Raw genomic sequence first — 20,076 nt, forward strand, 5'->3', positions numbered from 1 at the left:
CTTTTGTGGTCCATATGCACTGCCCCTTTGCAGCCACATGATGGCACCATGTCAATTATTTTCTGATTACTAAGAACAAGTTAATTGCACATTTTACGGTCTTTTAGCTGACACTTATCATTTCAGATACTCTTTAAAAAAAAAAAATCATGTTCTTTATAAATAAAAAAATCTGCTTTGAAACATTACAGTAAAAATAATAAGAAAATAGCTTTATTAATGTTCACTTGCATCATTTTGTATCACTGGATTGAGACAAAAACTTTGCAAAACAAAAATAATTGCAGAAATACACATTTGAAATATACATTGAACATGTACAAAAGTAGATAATTAAGTATGAAATGTAGCTTGTGCATTACATTGCTTAGACAGTGTCAAGTTTTTTAACACTGAGAGCGAAGAAACATCAGACATTATAGGACAGCAGTGGAGTCTGGAGTCCGAGCTGATCCACTATAGAGCTTGAGACATGGAGTCAGTTGTCAGAAGAGTCATTGCTGCTCTAATTTTAGGGGACCTCAGTTGGACTGGGAACAGTTGGGGGAGCAGGCTTGTTCCTGTCAATTAACCAATAGGACACTGTGGTGAGACAGGTCTATTCACATCTATTCACATAAAGAATCATTTTAACTTGACGGTAAATGATAAGTGGTAAACCGAGGGAAAAAATATTATTTACATGACTCACATCAGGCGAGTGAGAAGGTTCTGCACTATCTTCATTTTGGGGTCCAGGCAGTACTGCACTCCGTTTTTCAGACTAACACTGTCAACATGTGGAATGGTTAAGTGCACATTGACTTTGTAATGGCTTGAACTGTTGACTAATCTCAAAATCCTTGTCATCATCGTGATAATCATCATAACTAATTCGATATATTATAAAATACTTACATAATCTCCAGCCTGGTACAGGATTGTGATGGCGGGAAGATCTGGACATCCTCCACTGATTTTATGCCCCCAAAGTTTTTGTCCCGGACCTTCCGACACAAACAACGTTGGCTCACAGGGCCTTTACAGAGAATTGGAATTGAGTTCAAACATGTCACTGCTACTGGATTACCGAACCGAAATACACAAAAACAATTGGAAATACAAACCAAGCTTCCCTGAAGAATATATATATATATATGTAGAAAAATCACAGGAATTTGTTATAAAGGAACACTCACGCTGGGCTGCAGTGATGCACACAGTGACAGCAAGGAGCAAGAGGATTCTGATTGTCATGGTCATGTTGCGTGTAGAGTAGTGGTGAGAGCTGTGAGAGGTTGAAAGAATGGCCCGTTTATATACCCATGTCTGAAGCCTTTACCTAGTGATGAGGGGAAATTTCACTACTGAATGGAAACGGAAACTACCCCGCAAATCACAATAAAAGGCCTGCTTTAAATCCTACTTTAAATTTGAATGTCTCCTTTAAATCCTAGCTTTATTTAATGATTTTTTCTGTAGGGATTTGTGAAATAAATGTAATTTGTAAATCTTAAAGGAATTAACAACATCTATGTATTGATGTGGTTGATCTCCCAAATCCCAGTCAGGGGAAAATATGTTTCATTATCCTATGCCTTTTAATAATAATGTTATTCATTATTTCTAATCCTCTGTGAACATTTTTATTATCTCTGTATTAAAGTTATTAAAACTTTATCTTTTTAGTAACTGAATATAAAAATTAATAATAAAAAAAGACAAGATTGGATAGACATTTCTCAAATAGAACGACTCGGGTGTATTTAGTAAATAATAATACTTAGTTAATTAACTATATTTAAATATTTCAAACTCCATTTTGTTTTACGAGGTTTTACATGGGTTTATTTGGGTGGATATTAAAGTTGTTGGGGGTTTCAGAACCTTTCATTGTCTTTGCAGAGCTGCTCTCATCATACCATGGGCGAGCTGAGCCACTGTGGTTAACACTTCAGTAAGACTGCAGCTAAGCATCCTCTACTTTTTCCTGTGTAAAAACGATGATCTTTTTCCCCCGGTCTGTCATAGTCTATATAAGAAAATGTCAGCCTTAGTTCATTTCGAACTACAAATCAATTGAACATCTTTAGTAGTTTCGTTCAATAGCACTCTGTGGCTTTATAAAAGTTGTGTCCTGAGTTTTGGTTTGATGTCTCACACATCCTAAATGAATCAGGAATGAACTAGGTCCTTTGTAACTCAATGAACCCTCTGTCATGTAATCTTTAGATTTGCTGCGACACGATCTGTTATGATCTGTTAGGTTCTATACTATTACAAATACGTTAAATGACCATCGTCACAACTATAACATCTTGGGGTAGAGTATTTAGGGTTTAACTCTACAGCCTTCTCTGTCAATTTAAAAGTGCAGATGGTAGAGAACTTGTTCAAGAGTTGAATGACTAAAGGTTCAAATAAAGGTTTTTGTGGATTTCCCTGGTGACACTAACCCATATACCTAATGGATTAAGATTCATGAAATTGCTAATTTGTATACATCTGCAATAAATTATTTGTCAACTCTGTAAAACATTATTTTTTTTTCACTCAGATTTTGTGCTCGAAGTTTGGATTGAATTTGACTTTCAAAAAACTCCATCAGTGTAACTAATGACTAAGCCCTAGATAGACATTATTTGAATCACTATTATAAAAAAATATGATTATTAAATCATTTACTTTACAAAAACTATGGGATAACCGTTGAATTACATTTAAATTTGCCCTGGTACTTGCATATTTGGTAAGTAAAAAGCGATTGTCCTGCTTTTAAATAATTGCTGCTAAGAATCTCAGCCCACCACATACATTTTTCAGAACATAGTTCCTTAATAGTTTGTAAAAAAAAAAAGGGAACATCATTTCTAAGACAGTCCCACAGTTCATACTGGTAGCAGCCATGTCGATGTGTCATGCCGGCGCTCCACAGGGTTCATAGTTTAGGTGAACAGAGCATGGGTGAGTTTTAATTCAAAATCCATTATAAACAATTCTTATATTTGCAATGGAACATACCTCAGTGTTTGTAGCCCTTAAAATATTTTAGCCTTGGTTTCCTTTGGTCTTAAGCTGATGTCCTGTAGGAGTTATTATCTGCAGTTATGTTTTTGGTAAGGTAACTTAGCTAATTTAGTCATCTGACAAACACTAATATGTGTTGATTCATGTATTTTAATGGTTACATAGAACAATGACTACCATAATCTGTGTTTCATTCCAATAATAGAACAATAACAACAATTGCTACACTAATAATTTTGATACTTTTGATAATTTTCTAATATTTTTCCACATTCCTTAAACTGATGATGGATTCATCCATTTGCCAGAGATGGTGTCATTGTTGACAAGTTGTTTATTTTAATGTGGAAACGTTATTTATTTCATTTACTTGGGGTTATGATCATGGTGGCATGATGACTACAAAGGCTTACTGGCCAAGGTGTAGCATCAGCTATACAGAGTTTGAATAGGTTATTGACTAAATACCTTCTATGCTTGCATTGAGTCAAATAACAGTGAAACACAGTTGAGAGCATCTGCTGTTCTGGACAACGATGTGCTCTTGATTTCAAATGTAAGACTCGTAAACAGGTTTGCATTTGCAAAGCCACAGGGCAACATGTAATGCCAGGGTGCAACTGGACCGTATTTTCAAAGACATCTCTATGTTTTCTTGATCCAGTCTGTAACATCAACTATCAGGCCACCATAGTCCCTATAAACAAAAATGCCAGGGTAGAGTTTCCTCTGTGCATGGCCCACACATACACTTGAGTAGAGGGCACGCCATCGCCTCTTCCTACTCTGAAATAATTTTACATGATCTTCAAAGTTATACAGTAGCACCAGTCAGACCATTACTGCTTGGTACGGCAACTGCACAGGTGAACAGCTTCTACCCCCAAGACATGAAACGGTTTAACAAGACCGCAAAATGATTACTCAGTCCTGGACTACCCTTCACCTTTTTTACACTAACTCTTTAGTTCAGATTGTCTGCCAACTTCCTGGTTTCTACATTCCCCTTCACTTAGCCACACAAACACGTTTATGCCGAAAATTGAAAAAACAAAAGAAGATACACCAGCACACAATTTGGCAATGACCTGTTGTCTTGACACATTACTATTATGTACTTGTACAGAATATAAATCCACTTCCTATGTATAGCCAAGCTCTAATAACGGCTGATTGTTATTCATTATTTAAAGAGCACTTGTTCCTTCTACGTTTTGTTTATTCTGATCTATTTGAATTGTCTATTCCTTTCCTTAATTCACTTTGACTTAACATCTGTATTGTTGGAATAGTAAGATCGTGTCACTGGTATGTTTTAATGAGGCACTTGACAAATAACATTTGATTGGATTTGAATTGTTCAGAGACGGTGTAGAAAAAAGATTTGTTTGGGACAAATTCACCCCACCAATGTTTTGGATCATTTGGAACAGCTTGAGGCTAGACTCAAACCAGCTGTTATTCTTATTCTGTTTCACTCTTTATTTTCAGTTCTCAGTTTTTTCTGCCAAAAAAACATTCTAGTTGAAGTAATACTGTTATACATTTAGAGACGAGTATCACTATAAATCCAAACAAATAGTTTGGATTTCCAGCAGCATGAGACTGGCTCAGACAAAACTATGTCTGGATGTTGGGGTCTCAGACATGTTAAATAGTTTCAGGTCCTGTTTGGATTTCCAACAGCATAAAACTAGCTCAGACAGAACTCTGTCTGGATGTTGGGGTCTCAGACATGTAGAATAGTTTCAGGTCCTGTTTGCATTTCCAACAGCATGAAACTGGCTCAGACAGAACTCTGTCTGGATGTTGGGGTCTCAGACATGTAGAATAGTTTCAGGTCCTGTTTGCATTTCCAACAGCATGAAACTGGCTCAGACAGAACTCTGTCCGGATGTTGGGGTCTCAGACATGTAGAATAGTTTCAGGTCCTGTTTGCATTTCCAACAGCATGAGACTGGCTCAGACAGAACTCTGTCTGGATGTTGGGGTCTCAGACATGGAAAAGTGCACTCACAGTAATGGAAAGTGCACTCACAGTTTCAAAGGAATTTCCAACATTAGTTAAGTGTATGTCTGGGTAAAGGGAGCCAGCCCTCAAATGCATTTATTTTCAGACAATACAGAACACGTTTGGTATCTCTGGATGTTACGTGCAAGATCCAACAAGAGTCAACAAGTTGACATTATGCAGTAAAAAAAAATGCCCAAATGTAATCATATATCATTCACTATTTGGCTTTATTAAGCTGCACATACTGTATAAAACTGATTGCCAGCCTCAGAGTATGTGTAGAGTTTACATTGCAGGGTCAAACCTGGTGATGCATCTTGACAAATCACTGACAACCAAAGACACTGGAGCTGATTTGGGCTTCATTTGGGTCTGTCCCAAGATTGTGGAGCAAAGTTTGTCCCCAAACAACATTAAGTTAACATAAAGACCTGTCAGTGGAGTCACCACGGTGTTTGAAACCTTATCTCACCACAGGCCTACTCTGACAGGCCTGTGGTGAAATAAGGTTAGCCACCAGCCAAACATAGCCTTTAGAAATGTTGCCTTTCTAACCCACCACACAACACCTGCCATAAAGATTTAACAATAGTTGATAACAAACACCTATCAGGGTGTTGTTTCACAACTGGTTATTAGAACCTGATTGATATATGGATGATGTTTCAAGCCTACACATTGTTCTTAAAAAGCAGTGCCAGTGATGGAATGGGTTATTTACAGTAACTCTTTCCATTGGAAATATAGTAAAGACTGGAGACCAACTGAGGATGTGTCATATCTCTCAAATCTCGTGTGGTCTGGTTTTCCATCAAGATAGCAAAGGCGACACAGATTCTCTGTGGGCAGATGTAACCGCAGATAAAAGGAGCTCTTCTTCTATCTCAACTGCAGACACTCGTTTGTCTTTTGCACCCACTTCAAAGTTCTGATAAAAGTGAATATTGTGTTTTTCATTTCTACAATATTATGTATCTTAATTATCTTAATTACAACATTGATCCAGTGTCCCTGCTGACCCATACTGGCATTGCGGTGCCATGTCAATGACAGTTATCTATTGTATTTATTGTGTATGATCTTCATAAAAAATAAATAAAAAACGCTTGCCTACCTGCAATTATTGGAAACATCTTAAATGTCACTCGATATGTCTTGCAATTCTTTCTAATTTAAATATAAAAATGTTTGCTTGACAGAAATAAAGCAAAATATCTTATTTTTCTTTAACATCATCATCGTTGCCATCACCCTGCATCTGGTGACAGCTCTTAACCAAAACTCCATTCTGCAAAAGCCCTCTCAATATAGCAACCACAGAGACTGCAACACCACAGGAACACTAGCTGAAGGGTAATTTTCTCTTCTCCACAGTAGAAGAGGATATAATATTAATGCTCTGGTTCTAAACATGACCATGTAAGCAATGTACTGTAGAAATAGATTAAACCAAAAAAACAAGGTCAGGCCACACAAACATGCATGTACGTCAGTTGTGTTATTTTATTTGTTTTCTGGGAATGTTCAATCCGGTTGCATAAACTGTGTGTATATGTGAGTGCACGTGTGTGTTCATGTGTGTGTGTGTGTGCCTCTCGGTTGTTTTCCATGGTGACTAATTAACCTTTGTATGCTTGTTCACGTGTGTAAAACTCTCATTCAACTGAGAAATGGTTTTGTAGTCTATTAGCCTGCTGGTTTTTGACAGCAAGTGGAGTCATTTGCTTTGTTTCCACAGCCAATAAATACAGAGTCATTAATGTTATGGTTTGTAAATACAATTTACTCATCATAAATATCAGAAAAGCTATGCATTAATGCTTATTGCATCTCTAATCTTCAGGCTGCCATCTAGTGGTTCATTCTCACCAGGGTTGTAATGTCAGTATGAACAAATCCTCTTTTGCCGCTGGCCGTTTTAATAGTTAATTGGCCATTCGTGAATGACATTGATACAGTTAAAATGACTTACGTTTCTAACTATGTAACCTAAGCCTAACCCTTTGCCTCTGGCTGTTTGAATTGGGTATTAGCCAGTAATAGGCTTTACCGGTATCTACTAACTGGAATAATCATAAGAATTGAGCAATTTCAAGCGAGACTGAAGATGAATTATTCCATACCAGAAACAGTCGCAACATAATGTACAGTTTTGGGTTTTGAACTCGGGACCTGTAGTTCACAAGTTCGCTCTAACCACTACACTATTTAAAAAGGGTCAGTCAGTCAGTCAGTCAGTCAGTCAGTCAGTGACATTCTCTTCCTAGCTGGCTCTGCTTACGTGGTCCAGCAAAATAAATACATCTGGGTATAACTTTTTATACCAGTGATTCTGTGCCTTTTCTGTCTGTTGAATGGTTTATTGAGGACATTAGTCTGTACTGTGTGGTTTCAAGATGCCTGTGTTTACCTCTTCTGACTCACCAGCCGTTGTCATAGAAACCAATGGACTCAGTGGAATATTGGACTGCTGATGTTTATGTGCCCCAAAACAAGCAATCATACCTAATGAACAGTCATAGGCTTACAATCAGTGAGACAGCACTGTATAAATATAAACATGCTTTTGACCGATTCATTATACACAGATGTTTAAAAATATTAGCCTGTACGTACTGTGTGGTAACACCAAAACTTAGCACATGCTAGAGAAAAAGAAAAAAAAAACTGGAATATTTCAATAATAATATTACATTAATCGAATCTAATCAGTATATATTCACAGGTGTCTCGGCTCAGAATCGCGCAAAGTCTGTGGTGCGTTACGTTTTGTAAATATGTGTTATTCTGTGATTCTGTGACTTCAGTCTGATGTGGTTGTGTCTGGTGGTACTATGTATCTGCAACTGAGGGCAGTATGCAAGCTCGTACACTGGCCTCTTTCCAGGCACAGCGACAGTCTGAGATCCACTGAGAGATCAGGGAATGTTCAACTGTGGAGCGCTCTCTCTCGCGTTCCCTCTTTTCTTTCCCCTCTTTCGCCCTCTCGTCACAACGCTGGTTTTCTTTGTTTAATGGGCTATTTGTTATAGCCTGTAGATGTTCCGCAACCCTCTGTTCACCGGTCTGTTGGGGCTGCCTAAGGTCAGAAGGTGAAGGGTCACCGGCAAGGGTGGCACTATCACCCAAGTTGCTCTTACGTTGCAGCCGCAGGTCAGAGGGGCATGAGTGGGGGTAACGAGGTGCCACCTGTCTCCTCAAACCCAATCCCCGCTTCCCATTATCTGACTGACAGGTGGATTGGGCGAGGCTACCGTACAGGAACTCTAAGGGGTCTGAATTGCCTAGGCAACCGAACGAAGCCCCGCCATAGAGGGAGTGTTTTCCTGGTCCTCGGTAAACAGTGAGAAGCTCGGACCACACCCCGGACTCTGCCGCGTCGCCCTCACCGAACCGCTTCCTGTGACGAAGCGCAGCGGCCGCTGGAGGGCTCCCCTCGCTCACAGCAAGTTGCGGCGGCCTCACACCCTTCAAGGCCTGCCTTTGGGGGTTGATGATGTCATTGGTGGGAAGGGACGTGGGGTGAGCCAGGTGACGTATGGACAGCAGGTAGTCATCTGAGGAGAGGCTGTGTGGGCGGAGCTCGTGGTGGGCAGCAGGCTGGGAAGAACGCAGGGTGTTGGACTGGTTCATCTGACTGACGCTGTTGAAATGGTTCATGTCTCTAACCAGGTCCTCGTAACCTTCTCGGATGGTGGGAAGCTGCAGTCTCCTCTTCTGGGACAGCAGTTTGGACCTGGGACGCATGGCTCCTAGGAGGCAGACAGAGACCTCAGTCAGCAAGTGATTGTGCTGGAATATTATCTGAGTGACTTATGACAGACACAGAGTCTCAAACTTTGAATATCTTTTAGTTTATTGAATATACTCTACTGTAGCTGCTCCTTTCAATGATCCTCACAGAACACCAACACCACTTCTATACCTGGGAAACTGATCGCCCAAAAATCCCCCTCTGCCCTCATTATTTGTCTTTCCTGTCCTCAGTTTGTTCAGGAGGAGTAACACAAACACACTGTGACACAGCTACATAAATACACTGTTACAAAAATACCAAAAATACCAGACCAGTCGGCCAGAACCAGCCAGAATCACATACTGTAGCCTATATTTTGTTATCCGTCTCATATTGTTTTAGCCTTGACTGCAACCCACAGGCTGTGGTTCCGTCCTGACCTCAGTGTCACAAATAGCTTCAGCCAAACCCTAAAAGCAAGCCTCTCCCTAGACCTCAAGGTGGAATGGCAGCTAAATTTAGAACCACACCTAGTTTATATACAGTGACTCAGACCCGTGCTAGCATCATCCCTATAGCTACATAACACAGGCTGACTAGGACGCTTTGTGTTTCCTGATTCACTAGTTTCAGCTGTAGGTTAGTGTAAAGGTCTTTGGCACTCCTGTCCCGCAGACTCACCTGGAACAAGAGGTGTGTTGAATTTCCAAGTCTCTTCCCCCGTCTCTGTTCTCTGCCCCAGTAATGTGTGTATATCCAGCTTGCACCTGTCAACTCTTTTTAAGAAAGATCGTGCGAATGTCTTTGCATATAAGGCTGCGTCTCTTCAAAAGAAAGAACAAGTAGTTATGTTTGTCTGAGAGCGTCCTCGGTACCTCTGTGTCTGTCCGGAGGCAACATTAGAATGGAGATTTATCTCCTCCGTTTCTCTCTCTCCTGCCCTCTCCGTCTCTCCCTCAGTCTGCCCTCCTTCGCTGCTGCTAAAAATAGCATCACCATCTATTTCCTATCCCTGAGCCCTGTCATTGGTTGATTGTGTTAATGGTGAGACAGAGGGAGCGAGGGGAAATACATTTCAGTTGAGCGGTTTGAAGGTAAAAGCGGGACAGAAACAGAAAGTGGTGTTCTGCTTAACATAGAAAGTAGCATGCGGTAGAAAGAGCTGCCTAAAAATCTCAAATATTACTGATGCCATATTATCTCTAGGTTGCCGTAAGACTTAAGACTTTTTTCCTGTCCTAACGTTCTTCAAAAATTCCAACAGAAAGATACATGTCCATTTACCATGCTGAAGAGTTGTGAAACAGCATTTAATAGTTCGTTATATCACTTAAAACATAAAATATTACATACATGAACTTGTTGAGTACTTTATCTGCGCGTGCGTGTGTCTGTGTGTGTGTGTCTGTGCGTGTGTGTTTGGCATGTGCGTGTGCCTGATATGAATCAGAATGGCGTTCAGTGGGGAACCCGCTAACTGCCAGCCCTCATGACTCCTCACATAAATCATAAAAATATGAAAAGGATCTTTAAAAAGATTGGATGTAAAAACAGAGTGTTTATGTGCCTAAGGGTGATGCACCCCTCCAAAAACACACACACATCTCCAGTAGAGAGCGACACTCTCTGCCTCTTCTGCCCTGTCACAATGCTTTCAACTAGACCAGGTTGCAGCGACAGCCAGCGCTTAACTCTATTAAATATAAAATAAAATAAGTGCAGGAACGGAGAAATCGCACACTAGACTGCGTTCATCAAAATGTATGTGTTAATAAGCTTTGCTTAAAAAGGAACCGGAACGCTCTTTGCCTAAAATTAGAAGTGCCGTAACGCTGTTCTGGATGGTTTCGGCCCAAGTTAAGCACTGATGACAGCATAAAGATGCACGTCTTAAACTAAATGACCCTTTCATGTGCTGAGGTGAGAGAAACCACTTGAGAACTTTCTTCTTACCATGCGTGGCCAGATTTCTCAGAGAAACAGATTTCCTTGAAACCCCAGGATGTCTAAAAAGCTTGAGTTCATATACAACATGTGTAAAGATGTGGTTTAATCATGCTTCTGCTGATTTCGGCGTGTCCGTTGCGCAAATACTGGGCAATTGGTTGAGGGTCATGAAACAGAATAATTTTTTGTTTGTCAAAATTATTAAAAATCAGACAGCTTTTTCTTGTGTAACAGGAAGGGGCATGAAGAATGGACACATGACAAGTGTTCAGAGCCCAGGGGTTATTTCATTTATAGAAATAGCAGAGGGGGTGAAGGGGATAACAAAACTGAACAGGCAAACCGCTCTCTAGGGATGGCAGCGTTGTCTCTGTAGTGGCCTGGGAGGAATCAAATTGCTCAGACAGCCACTAAACCCTTTCTACCCTGGTCGAGTTCATCCTCTGCCAGGTCCCTCGTCGCCGGGGCAGTGCCAGGGCAGTCCCGGGGCAGTCCCTGGGCAGTGCAGCATGAACTGGGGCTCTGATGCTCTCTCCTGAGAATCTGATGGGGTCTCATGAGACTCTGCGTGGCTTGATAGGGTATTCGTGGCTTGATTTACCCAAATCCCAAAAAGTCCCCATTAACAATCCAGATTGTTCTTGTTTTATTATTCTTGAGGACTTACAGTTGTACTAATGCAAGCAAGCGCACATGCACACAAGCACACTCACACACTAGATATGTATGAATATGTAAGGTTGAAATGCCTGCTGTCAACACTGCCTCAATGCATATGCTAGTTCATTTATCTCAACTGTCAACACAGAATAGGTAAATCCTGACTGACAGCTACGTTACTCACTGTTACCAGCAAGAATAAAATCCAAAATCAATACATAACAAACATTCAGAAAAAATACATGTATCATCTTTTCAGAGGATAATGAAAAGACTATGTGTATTTCTTTAGCTGCCCTTCCTACTTTAGGAATAGCTTATAATGTGGATAAGCCAAAGCACCAGAAATGGCTCATACAATCAAATTACCACAGAAATGTTCCATCAAACAAAACAACAACCCACATCAGAACAACCTGTTGTTGGTTAGTAACAAAAACCTGATCAAGAAAGAGACACAACCTAGGTCATTATTGTGAATTACATTTCTTAATGACCCGTGTTTTACAGAATTCTGAGAAGGGCTACATTCTTCTACAGCCTAAATTGACTAATCTAATCTTTTTTTGGCTGTTGTTCTGTTGCCCATTCTGATCTGATAAGGGGGCACACAGCTTTGGGTATAGGGACACTAAATTCACTTACAGTACATGAAGTCTACTCTGTTTCTTGTGTTTTTGTGCGCTGGTTTAACTATCCTAGTGGGGATAGAAAAAATAATAAATAATGAAAACTTTGAGCCTGTGAGGACATTAGGTCAAATACTTCACTCAGTACAGTCAATTCCACCAAGGCTCATTCCCAATGGTTGTTTGTGCCAGGCTTGTATGCACAGTGATCAATGGCCTACAACTAGGACAAAGTCATACTTGTAGTCTGAAAAGTTTGGGGGCAGACTAATATCTGTTATCTATCTGTTTTGGATATTTTGTGACTTGTCAGAACCAAACATGGGTAGTACAGCTAGAATGCAATGTGAATAATGTGAGTCTACCCAGGAAGGAAAAATTATAACATGAGTGGAGAAAGAACTATTTCAGCCTGTAATTAGCTAATTAGTTATAAGAAATTCAAAAGTTTTGGGTCACTTGGAAATATTCTTGTTTTCCATGAATGTTGTCAATTTGTTAAGGTAATCTGAAGAAATGTCACTCCACGCTTCCTGAAGCACATGGCCAAGCTGCTCGCATAACAGCTTGATATCCAATGACCGTGCTGGCCACTCCTTTATAGACAGAAGATCACTTGACTGCTTCTTCCCTAAATAGTTCTTGGAGCTGTGCTTTGGGTCATTGTCCTGTTGTAGGAGGAAATTTGCTCCAATCAAGCACCATCCACAGGCTATGGCATGGCGTTGCAAAACAGAGTGATAGCCTTCCTTCTTCAAGATCCCTTTCACCCTGTACAAATCTCCCAATTCACCACCACCAAAGCACCCCAGAGCATCACACTGCCTCTACCATGCTCGACACATGGCATCAAGCAGTCCTCCAGCATCCATTTATTTGGTTTGAACCTTTTCTTTCTGATCCAAACACCTCAAACTTAGATTTGTCTGTCCATAACACTTTTTTCCAATCTTCCTCTGTCCAGTGTCTTTGTTATTTTGCCCGTCTTATTTTTATTTTTTATTGACCAGTCTGAGATACAACTTTTTCTTTGCAACTCTGCCTAGAAGGCCAGCATCCTGGAGGTGCCTCTACACTGTTGACATTGAGACTGGTGTTTTGCTGGTACTATTTAATGGAGCTGCCAGATGAGGACCTGTGAAGTGTCTGTTTCACACTCTAATGTATTTGTCCTCTTGCTCGGTTGTGCAACGGGGCCTCCCACTCCTCTTTCTATTCTGGTTGGAGCCCTTTTGCGCTGTTCTGTGAAGGGATTAGTACACAGCATTGTACAAGATCTTCAGTTTCGTGGGAATTCAGTATTTCTGATCAACTTGGTGTAATTTGAATGGCCAAATAAAATTGCTTTTTTTCCAAAACAAGGAAATGTCTTAGTAACATTTGAATGGTAGTGTAACTGTGACTAGCCCGCTTTTTTATTAGCTGACATTACCAGCTATGATAGCTGACTTTAGTTGCTGTAATCCACCATGACATCTGTTCAAATGTGGAATCACTGTTTTAACATAAAAATATAAATGTGTGCCATGATGTTAGCAGCAAACCACTATCTGTGTTTATGTGTTTCCTAACACAGAAAGGCTAGGGCTGCCTGATGTAAAATAATAGTTCACTATTTGTATATCCAAGAGGTGGACAGTGTGGTCTTGAAGTCTGAGGCCAAATCATTGCAAAATGCCTCATCATCAATTAACCCTTTCCACCGTCAGTCAGAATTAGTGAGCTGTTAGAATGATCTGTATACAAGGCAGTGTACAACAGTGTCCTCTCTCACACACACACACACAATATCCTTGAGGTACACCAATGATGTTGGAATGAGGGGAACATGGGTCAATACTTTAAGTTAATCAAGTTAATCACTTAACCCTATAAGAAAATGTTAGGACTGTTTACACAATCCATTACTGTACAATGGGTCAGTTATGTTCTGAATCTCAACCAGAGGCTAGCTAAAGGAACCTGTGGAAATGTGATTAGTTAGAGGGAAGAACTCGTGAACAGAGAGCATGTTGCTAAGAGAAAGCACTGTGTCTGTGTCAGAGACAGAAATACCAGGAGCTAAATTTAGGTCCTCTGTGTCACCAGCATCAAGGTATGGTAAGGTGTGTGTGTGTAAGTGTATGTATGTGTGTGTGTGTGTGTGTATGTATGTGTGTGTATGTATGTGTTCCTCGGTATGTCTATGAGTGTGCAGTGTGTGTGTGGTCACACAACCCCCTTGACATGTTCCGTCACGATCATGGTACACAACAGTTCAATGTATGTCTAAATCAAAGTCTGTTCAGGAGCTAATATTTAAGCCATTTCCCATTTCCTTTTTTTCTGTACCTAGGCTACAGAAGTGAATGAAAACAGAAAACGAATCATTATCATTCACTACACACATAAATAAATGTATTATCAATGGTGAATTGTTTCAATGTGTTATGTCAAACTTAGTTCATCGCTATCACTGGCCATCAGTAGCTAATAGGTGAAAAAGTGAGGGCAGACACAAAAATAAGCCTTAAGCACAGCAAACACAAAATCTCCACAGGTGATTCATCAGAACAGCCCCCATGTGTGTGAGCTTCTCACAAACATAATGACTTAAGTGCAGACATGTTTGTCCCTAACCTTCCTACATTTCCCTAATGGACCCTAGGGGGACTTCTTTCAACAGAGACACTGAGGAGCCACTGAGGAGACAAGCTTTTTTCCTTTAGCAGATCAGACAGGTCTGGCAGGGAGCAGTAAGACCACTGGAAAATGCCAATACATTGAATCCAACAAGCATCTCAACCACATTCTCCAGGTATATTGATTTCTCAGATCCAATATTGTGTGTGAGGTCCCTGTTCAGCCAGAGGGTCAACCTACTGTATTAGATGGAGAAGGGACATGTTTCTAGTCACCTTTCCAGTCCTGACAGAAAGTGATACCGATTGCAGTCTTGTTTGGTTTAACAAAAAAAAGACTTACACCCACACACCCATAGAGACGTTTTGCATTGCTTTTATTTTTATTTTTAGCTGTTGTTGCAGCTATTTTTTACTAGCCATATTTGATTATGATAGTTATTGAGTTATAGTTATAGTTATAGTATATAGTTACAGTATACCCTTAACTCTCTGAACATATTATTTACATAATATTTACACTGGGTCCAAAGGAGTCATTGTGACCAATAGTAGAAAACAATTGTGGTTGACTGTTGACATTTAAAACGAATGTAGGACTACAAAACAGAAATTGGTCATAACAAAAAAAAAAAAATGATAACTGAAACAATACAAAACACAAATTAAACAGATTTTTTTTTTTTTTTTACTGAAAAAAATAAGAAATAAACCAGGAAATAAAGTCTAAAAATGAACAGTTTTTTTCTTAATTTTTTCTTTAACATTTATTAGTATTGCAATGCCAATACTGTCAAGTTGTTGCAGTCACTGCTTTGGAGGTTGGGTGACTTTTGTACTAGACCAAAAGGCTAAAAATGTCTGCTGGATTCCAGCTGCTACATTTTTGAGTAGATGAATATTTCAAGAACCTTCCTCACATGCTAGTTAAAGTACTTGCAGTCTGGGACTTTTGCATTTAACTAATGTTTTTTTCCCCTTCTGATTTAGGCATAAACAATTCCATGTGGCCTGCCTATCCATTCTGCTGTGTGGAATTGCATAAGCTCATCATTTTGTACCTTATGGGATTCCACTTTGCCTATTGTGGTTGCATTGTTGCAGAATCCCTGGAGGGCGATCCAATTAGCCACATGTCCTTGATCATTTTCACTCCCTCAACTTTGTGACACTTGGTACAAATGGCAGAGGTACACATGAATGCACAAATGGAGTGCCAGGAGAGGAGGGGAAGTGGTTCATTTGGGCATTTGAAACTGATTCATACTAGGTCTCCATTCCATTTTATCTACTTCTGGCCGTAACGAGGGGCATATTCATTGTGTCAAAAGATATACCTGAATATGCCCAATAAAACTCTGAAACTGAAATTATTTGTTTGACAAATTAATATGTGAAAAGACACACTACATGTGCTATTCTGCTTCCCTCTAGTGGTAAGTGAGGAGAGAATGAAAGTAAAAAAAGACATTGTAGACAGGAACATCACACAACCCCTGATGTGCGAAATACCACAGACACTTGAACTTCAATAAATATTAAACATTACGTTCTGATTCATATGTACAGATGTAGCACAGAGAGATCCCTAAAGGTTTTCCGCAGCAGCTGCAAAATTATCAGATAATAATAGTAAATACAAGTTGGATTTAAAGAATTATAAAGAATTATTCATTATTTTCTTACTCTTTCAAAATAGGCAGGCAAATTAACTGGGTGCGTTCTCTGTGGCTCAGTGAGGGGGTTTCAGCACCAACAAAGATGAACACATGGCAGTGTGAATGCTAATTAAATCTACTTTAAAACCCCTACTTTACTGGGTATAATGAGAGAGCCATCACTTTGTGAACATCAGAATCCAAATTCGCAGTACTAGCTATAATAAGATTTATGTCTGTTGCTGACAAAAAAAACCTTGTTGCAATCCGATTTTATGTTTTGTTATGTAATGTGTTTATGTTCTGTTCATCTTTAGTGCTGTTATTGTAAAAAAAAAATGATAAAGAAGAAATAAAGGAGTCCGTGTAGTGAGCTCTGAGTTAGCAACGATAGAATCCAATAGAATCCACTAGCGTTACTAATGCACCTCAATGATCCAGCCGAGAATTTTAAACACACACCCCAATCCCCCCATCCCTGAAACACACGCGTCATTCCATTTATGCTCAGACACTTGTCAATTTGTCTTGTTGTATAAATAGTTTTCTCATCTTTCATTTATTTATGTTGGATTATTGTTGTGAGGGAACGGAAAAATACAGTTAGTGGGAGCATTGACTCTCTGACTCTCAGCCCGTTGAGCGGTGACTCTCTGAGAAGCGGCCGATAGGCGCATGCGCAGTAGACCCCAATGGGTCGGACATTAGAGCCCTATGGACTTGGCATTGTCGTGGTCTACGCTAACTCCAAATGTGGTGTACTTACGGAGTCAACTCAATAGCCTAAGCAAAGCTTTTTCCCCAGTATCTTTTCGTTCTCTTTCATCTGCGTAGGGTGAAGGATAGGGAAAAGAAGGCAGAGGATTGCACCACGGTGGACAGCGAAACCTGTTATTTGCTGTCACCATTCCAAGTCGTTGTCATCTGTGCAGACAACAGAAAGAGAAAAAGAGAGACGGCCACTGACTTCAGACAATCTAGATGTCCCCCTAGTATTCTGCTGCTTGGAAGTCTACAGGGCAGAGCTTTGGAGCTATAAAGTACCCTGATTCAGGAAGCTGTAATGTGCGTTCTAAAGGGCAGTCTTGTTCCTTAAGTGCAGGGCACTGTAGTACCATTCAGGACACACCACCAGGCACACTGCGGTTCCTGTCTAACGCTCCTCGTTCAATGGGACCTTAGTTGTGTTACTGTCTGTTTGACTCAGACTGGGGCTATATCAACTGCAGCCATTGGCTGTTATCTAACATGGTGTCAGATCTGATTGAAATTAAGCATTGGGGAATAATACTGAATTGAGATAATCTACCGTTAACCTTAATGGCCTGAAGGTCCAAATGTTCACACACTAAGCTTATTCAGATATGTATTGCTTACAGAAGAGTGGACTGTATGTGCCCCGCTTAGAAAATCTGAAAGAAAATTGCAAGATTTGGAGAGATAAATGTTTTCCTCGTTAACGTGTGGGTCTAAAGAGATTGTACTAGTGTATTAGTGTGTGATTGTACTAGTGTATTAGTGTGTGATTGTACTAGTATGTGATTGTACTAGTGACCCAATCACATGGGAATCTACTTTAAATCTTAAAAGAAAATGAACCGCTTCAGGTTGGAATCTGTATAAGATTTGACTCCCAAAGGTTCTTTGGCTTTAGTTCTGTCTCCACAGAGTCCGGTTTGCTGCAGTCTGTCAGATGTGTGTGTGGGTGTGTGTGTGTGAGAGTACTCAGATGTTTTTAAAACAACATGGCTGTATGTATGTATCTAAGCTTGTTCTGTGTGTGCCTTGAGTCATTGCCTGATTGAAAGCACCAAGGCAGGTTAAAGGTTAAAAAATAACTCCAGTCTGGAAGCAGACATAAGTACATCTCTATAAGAGAAATCAGGGGAGGGCTAGGGTCAAAGGTTGAGGCAGTCTTCATCACGAAGGGCCACTCTGTGCCCGCTTCATCCGCAACAGAAAGTTCCTCTTCTCCTCCAGGAGTTCCTGGATTCGTTTATTCTTTGTTCTCTCCTGCAGGAACACACGGCTCCGTTTGGGAATCAGGTTGTTCTGTGATATGTCGTTGTCCACTCTGATGATCCGGTTGAAGGGAATGTCGATGGAGTTGTTCTCGCTGGTCTCCACCGGGTGATTTGGTGATTGCGTGGGCTCATTGGTTATTGTTGTCGTGAGATGCGGGACTGTAATTATCTCTGTTATCGGCTCGATAGTTGTGGTCATTGTGGACACGGTCGACTTCACAGATATATACTCTGTGGAATCCGGCCAATCAGGCCTAGGCACATCTGTGACGTCATCGACGGGGATGGTAGGAATCATTACCGTCATGACTGTTATGTCATTATCATAAGGCAAGGTTCCACTCTGCATTGTGACATCATAGTCATAGGGCACGTTTCCACTAGCCGTTGTTACATCATCTCCACTGGGAATTGTGACTTCAGTGTAAGGGAGGGTTCCACTGGGTGATGTGATATCCTCATAAAAGCTTGTTTCTGATGGATTTAAGTCATCCATGGAAAATGGGCTGCTGGGAATAGTGGTTCCGACCCCTCCAATGTCATAACTGTGAATCGGGGTCTCTGTGGTGACGTTGCTGATAAAAGTGCTGTTAACTGTTGACTCAGGGAAAGGGCTGCTGGGAGTTGTAGTGTATATGCTAGGGCTGAAGTACGGGTATGGGTAGGGTGTTGAATAGGTGCTCTGTGAGTGTGGCGTGGTATAAGCTATATTCATTGTCCTCTTTGGAAGAGAGGTGGAGTTTCTCTTTGGCAGAGGGCGAGCTGTGACCTGGGGCGGGGTGGCGTCTGGCACGTTGCTGCAGGACTTGCAGCACATGCGCTTGTAGCCCGGCAGAGCACAATAGCGGATCAGCACCTCCATGCGACAGAACACTGACCTGTCTCCATGACAACGCTGCTTGCCTGTGGGGAAGAGAACACAGAGCTGAGACTGGGCGGGGCGTGGAGATGGCACTGTGCATGTATGTGGTGCGTGTGTGTGTGTGTGTGTGTGTGTGTGTATGTGGTGCGTGTGTGTGTGTGTGTCAGTATTTGCATGCAAGTAAAAGAGGTAGTAAAGCCAGACCATTAACAGGTGGGGAGGCAGAAGTAGACTAAGAAGAGAACAACTGAAAAGAAAGAGAACTAAGAAAAAGCAGGAAGAACAAGGAGCATTGACTGAAAACAGTCAAGAGTAGAGTGGACTCCGGGGCTGTGGAGCTGGTGACACTTGTCTATGAAAGGCTCAGACACCTCACCTGTCTTCCATACAAGTTTTAGATTAGTAGCAATATATGACATCAGTATCTCTCTATTCTTATTTTGGAATGCATAATAATGCAGAACATAGTTAAAACATGTTTACACCCTTCATAGGTTTGGAGCAATCTTCTTCTGGCATGTGCCTCAGGCAAACCATCACAAACTCAGGAGGAGAGAGATGCCAGAGCGCTTTTTAAAACATTTTTTTATTTATACAACTTTGCAGTTGGTAATGACAGGAACCTAAACAGCGAGATGTACTCCCCCTCAATATATAGATAGATAATTTTCTTAAGAAAAATAAATAAACTGTATCGAAAGGTACAAGTTCACAGTCACTTTGGTTAAACACTTCATTACTTGGAAATCAATCAATCAGTTAATTAATCAATTGATAAGAAGTAACATGAATAAATTACATAAATGAATAAATATATTTGAAGTTTGAATAAATAAAATACATAATTCTCCATGATGAATGATGTAAAAACTGGAATGGCACATTTAAGTGTCCTATGAAACATTTACAAAACATTAAT

General features: G+C 40.4%; 3 protein-coding genes and 1 long non-coding RNA gene across 5 annotated transcripts in view; 1 reads left to right on the forward strand and 3 right to left on the reverse strand.

Annotated features, from left to right (window-relative positions):
- Nucleotides 1-188: 188 nt before the first annotated feature.
- LOC105025818 (growth-regulated alpha protein-like) lies at nt 189-1,310 on the reverse strand. The gene is given in 4 exon segments (NM_001303701.1): nt 189-560; nt 692-769; nt 898-1,018; nt 1,179-1,310. Coding segments are annotated over 4 exon segments (312 nt in total). The 5' UTR covers nt 1,243-1,310; the 3' UTR covers nt 189-511.
- Nucleotides 1,311-2,770: 1,460 nt separating this feature from the next.
- On the forward strand, nt 2,771-15,685 carry LOC105025821. The gene is made up of 3 exons (XR_829156.4): nt 2,771-2,943; nt 14,658-14,789; nt 15,604-15,685. It is a non-coding gene; the product is annotated as an uncharacterized LOC105025821 (long non-coding RNA).
- On the reverse strand, nt 7,481-12,662 carry LOC105025820. Its single transcript, XM_010896801.4, has 2 exons — nt 9,438-12,662; nt 7,481-8,772 (listed from the first exon to the last, which is right to left on the reverse strand). The coding sequence occupies exon 2, from the start codon at nt 8,765-8,767 to the stop codon at nt 7,853-7,855; it is 915 nt and encodes a 304-aa protein (XP_010895103.2). The 5' UTR covers nt 8,768-8,772; nt 9,438-12,662; the 3' UTR covers nt 7,481-7,852.
- LOC109614569 (A disintegrin and metalloproteinase with thrombospondin motifs 2-like) overlaps nt 15,303-20,076 on the reverse strand; it is a 132,843-nt gene continuing 128,069 nt past the window's right edge. For both annotated transcript variants that reach the window (XM_013133529.3, XM_013133530.4), the window contains one exon: nt 15,303-19,198. In XM_013133529.3, the coding sequence (XP_012988983.2) occupies nt 18,192-19,198 (1,007 nt within the window). In that variant the 3' untranslated portion in view covers nt 15,303-18,191. The remainder of the gene's footprint in view (nt 19,199-20,076) is intronic.

This window comes from Esox lucius, chromosome 4 (genome assembly GCF_011004845.1).
Source record: "Esox lucius isolate fEsoLuc1 chromosome 4, fEsoLuc1.pri, whole genome shotgun sequence".
NCBI lineage: Eukaryota > Metazoa > Chordata > Actinopteri > Esociformes > Esocidae > Esox > Esox lucius.

Excerpts from the sequence above, each read along its gene's own strand:
- LOC105025820 (XM_010896801.4), bottom strand. The coding sequence starts at position 8,767 with ATGCGTCCCAGGTCCAAACTGCTGTCCCAGAAGAGGAGACTGCAGCTT.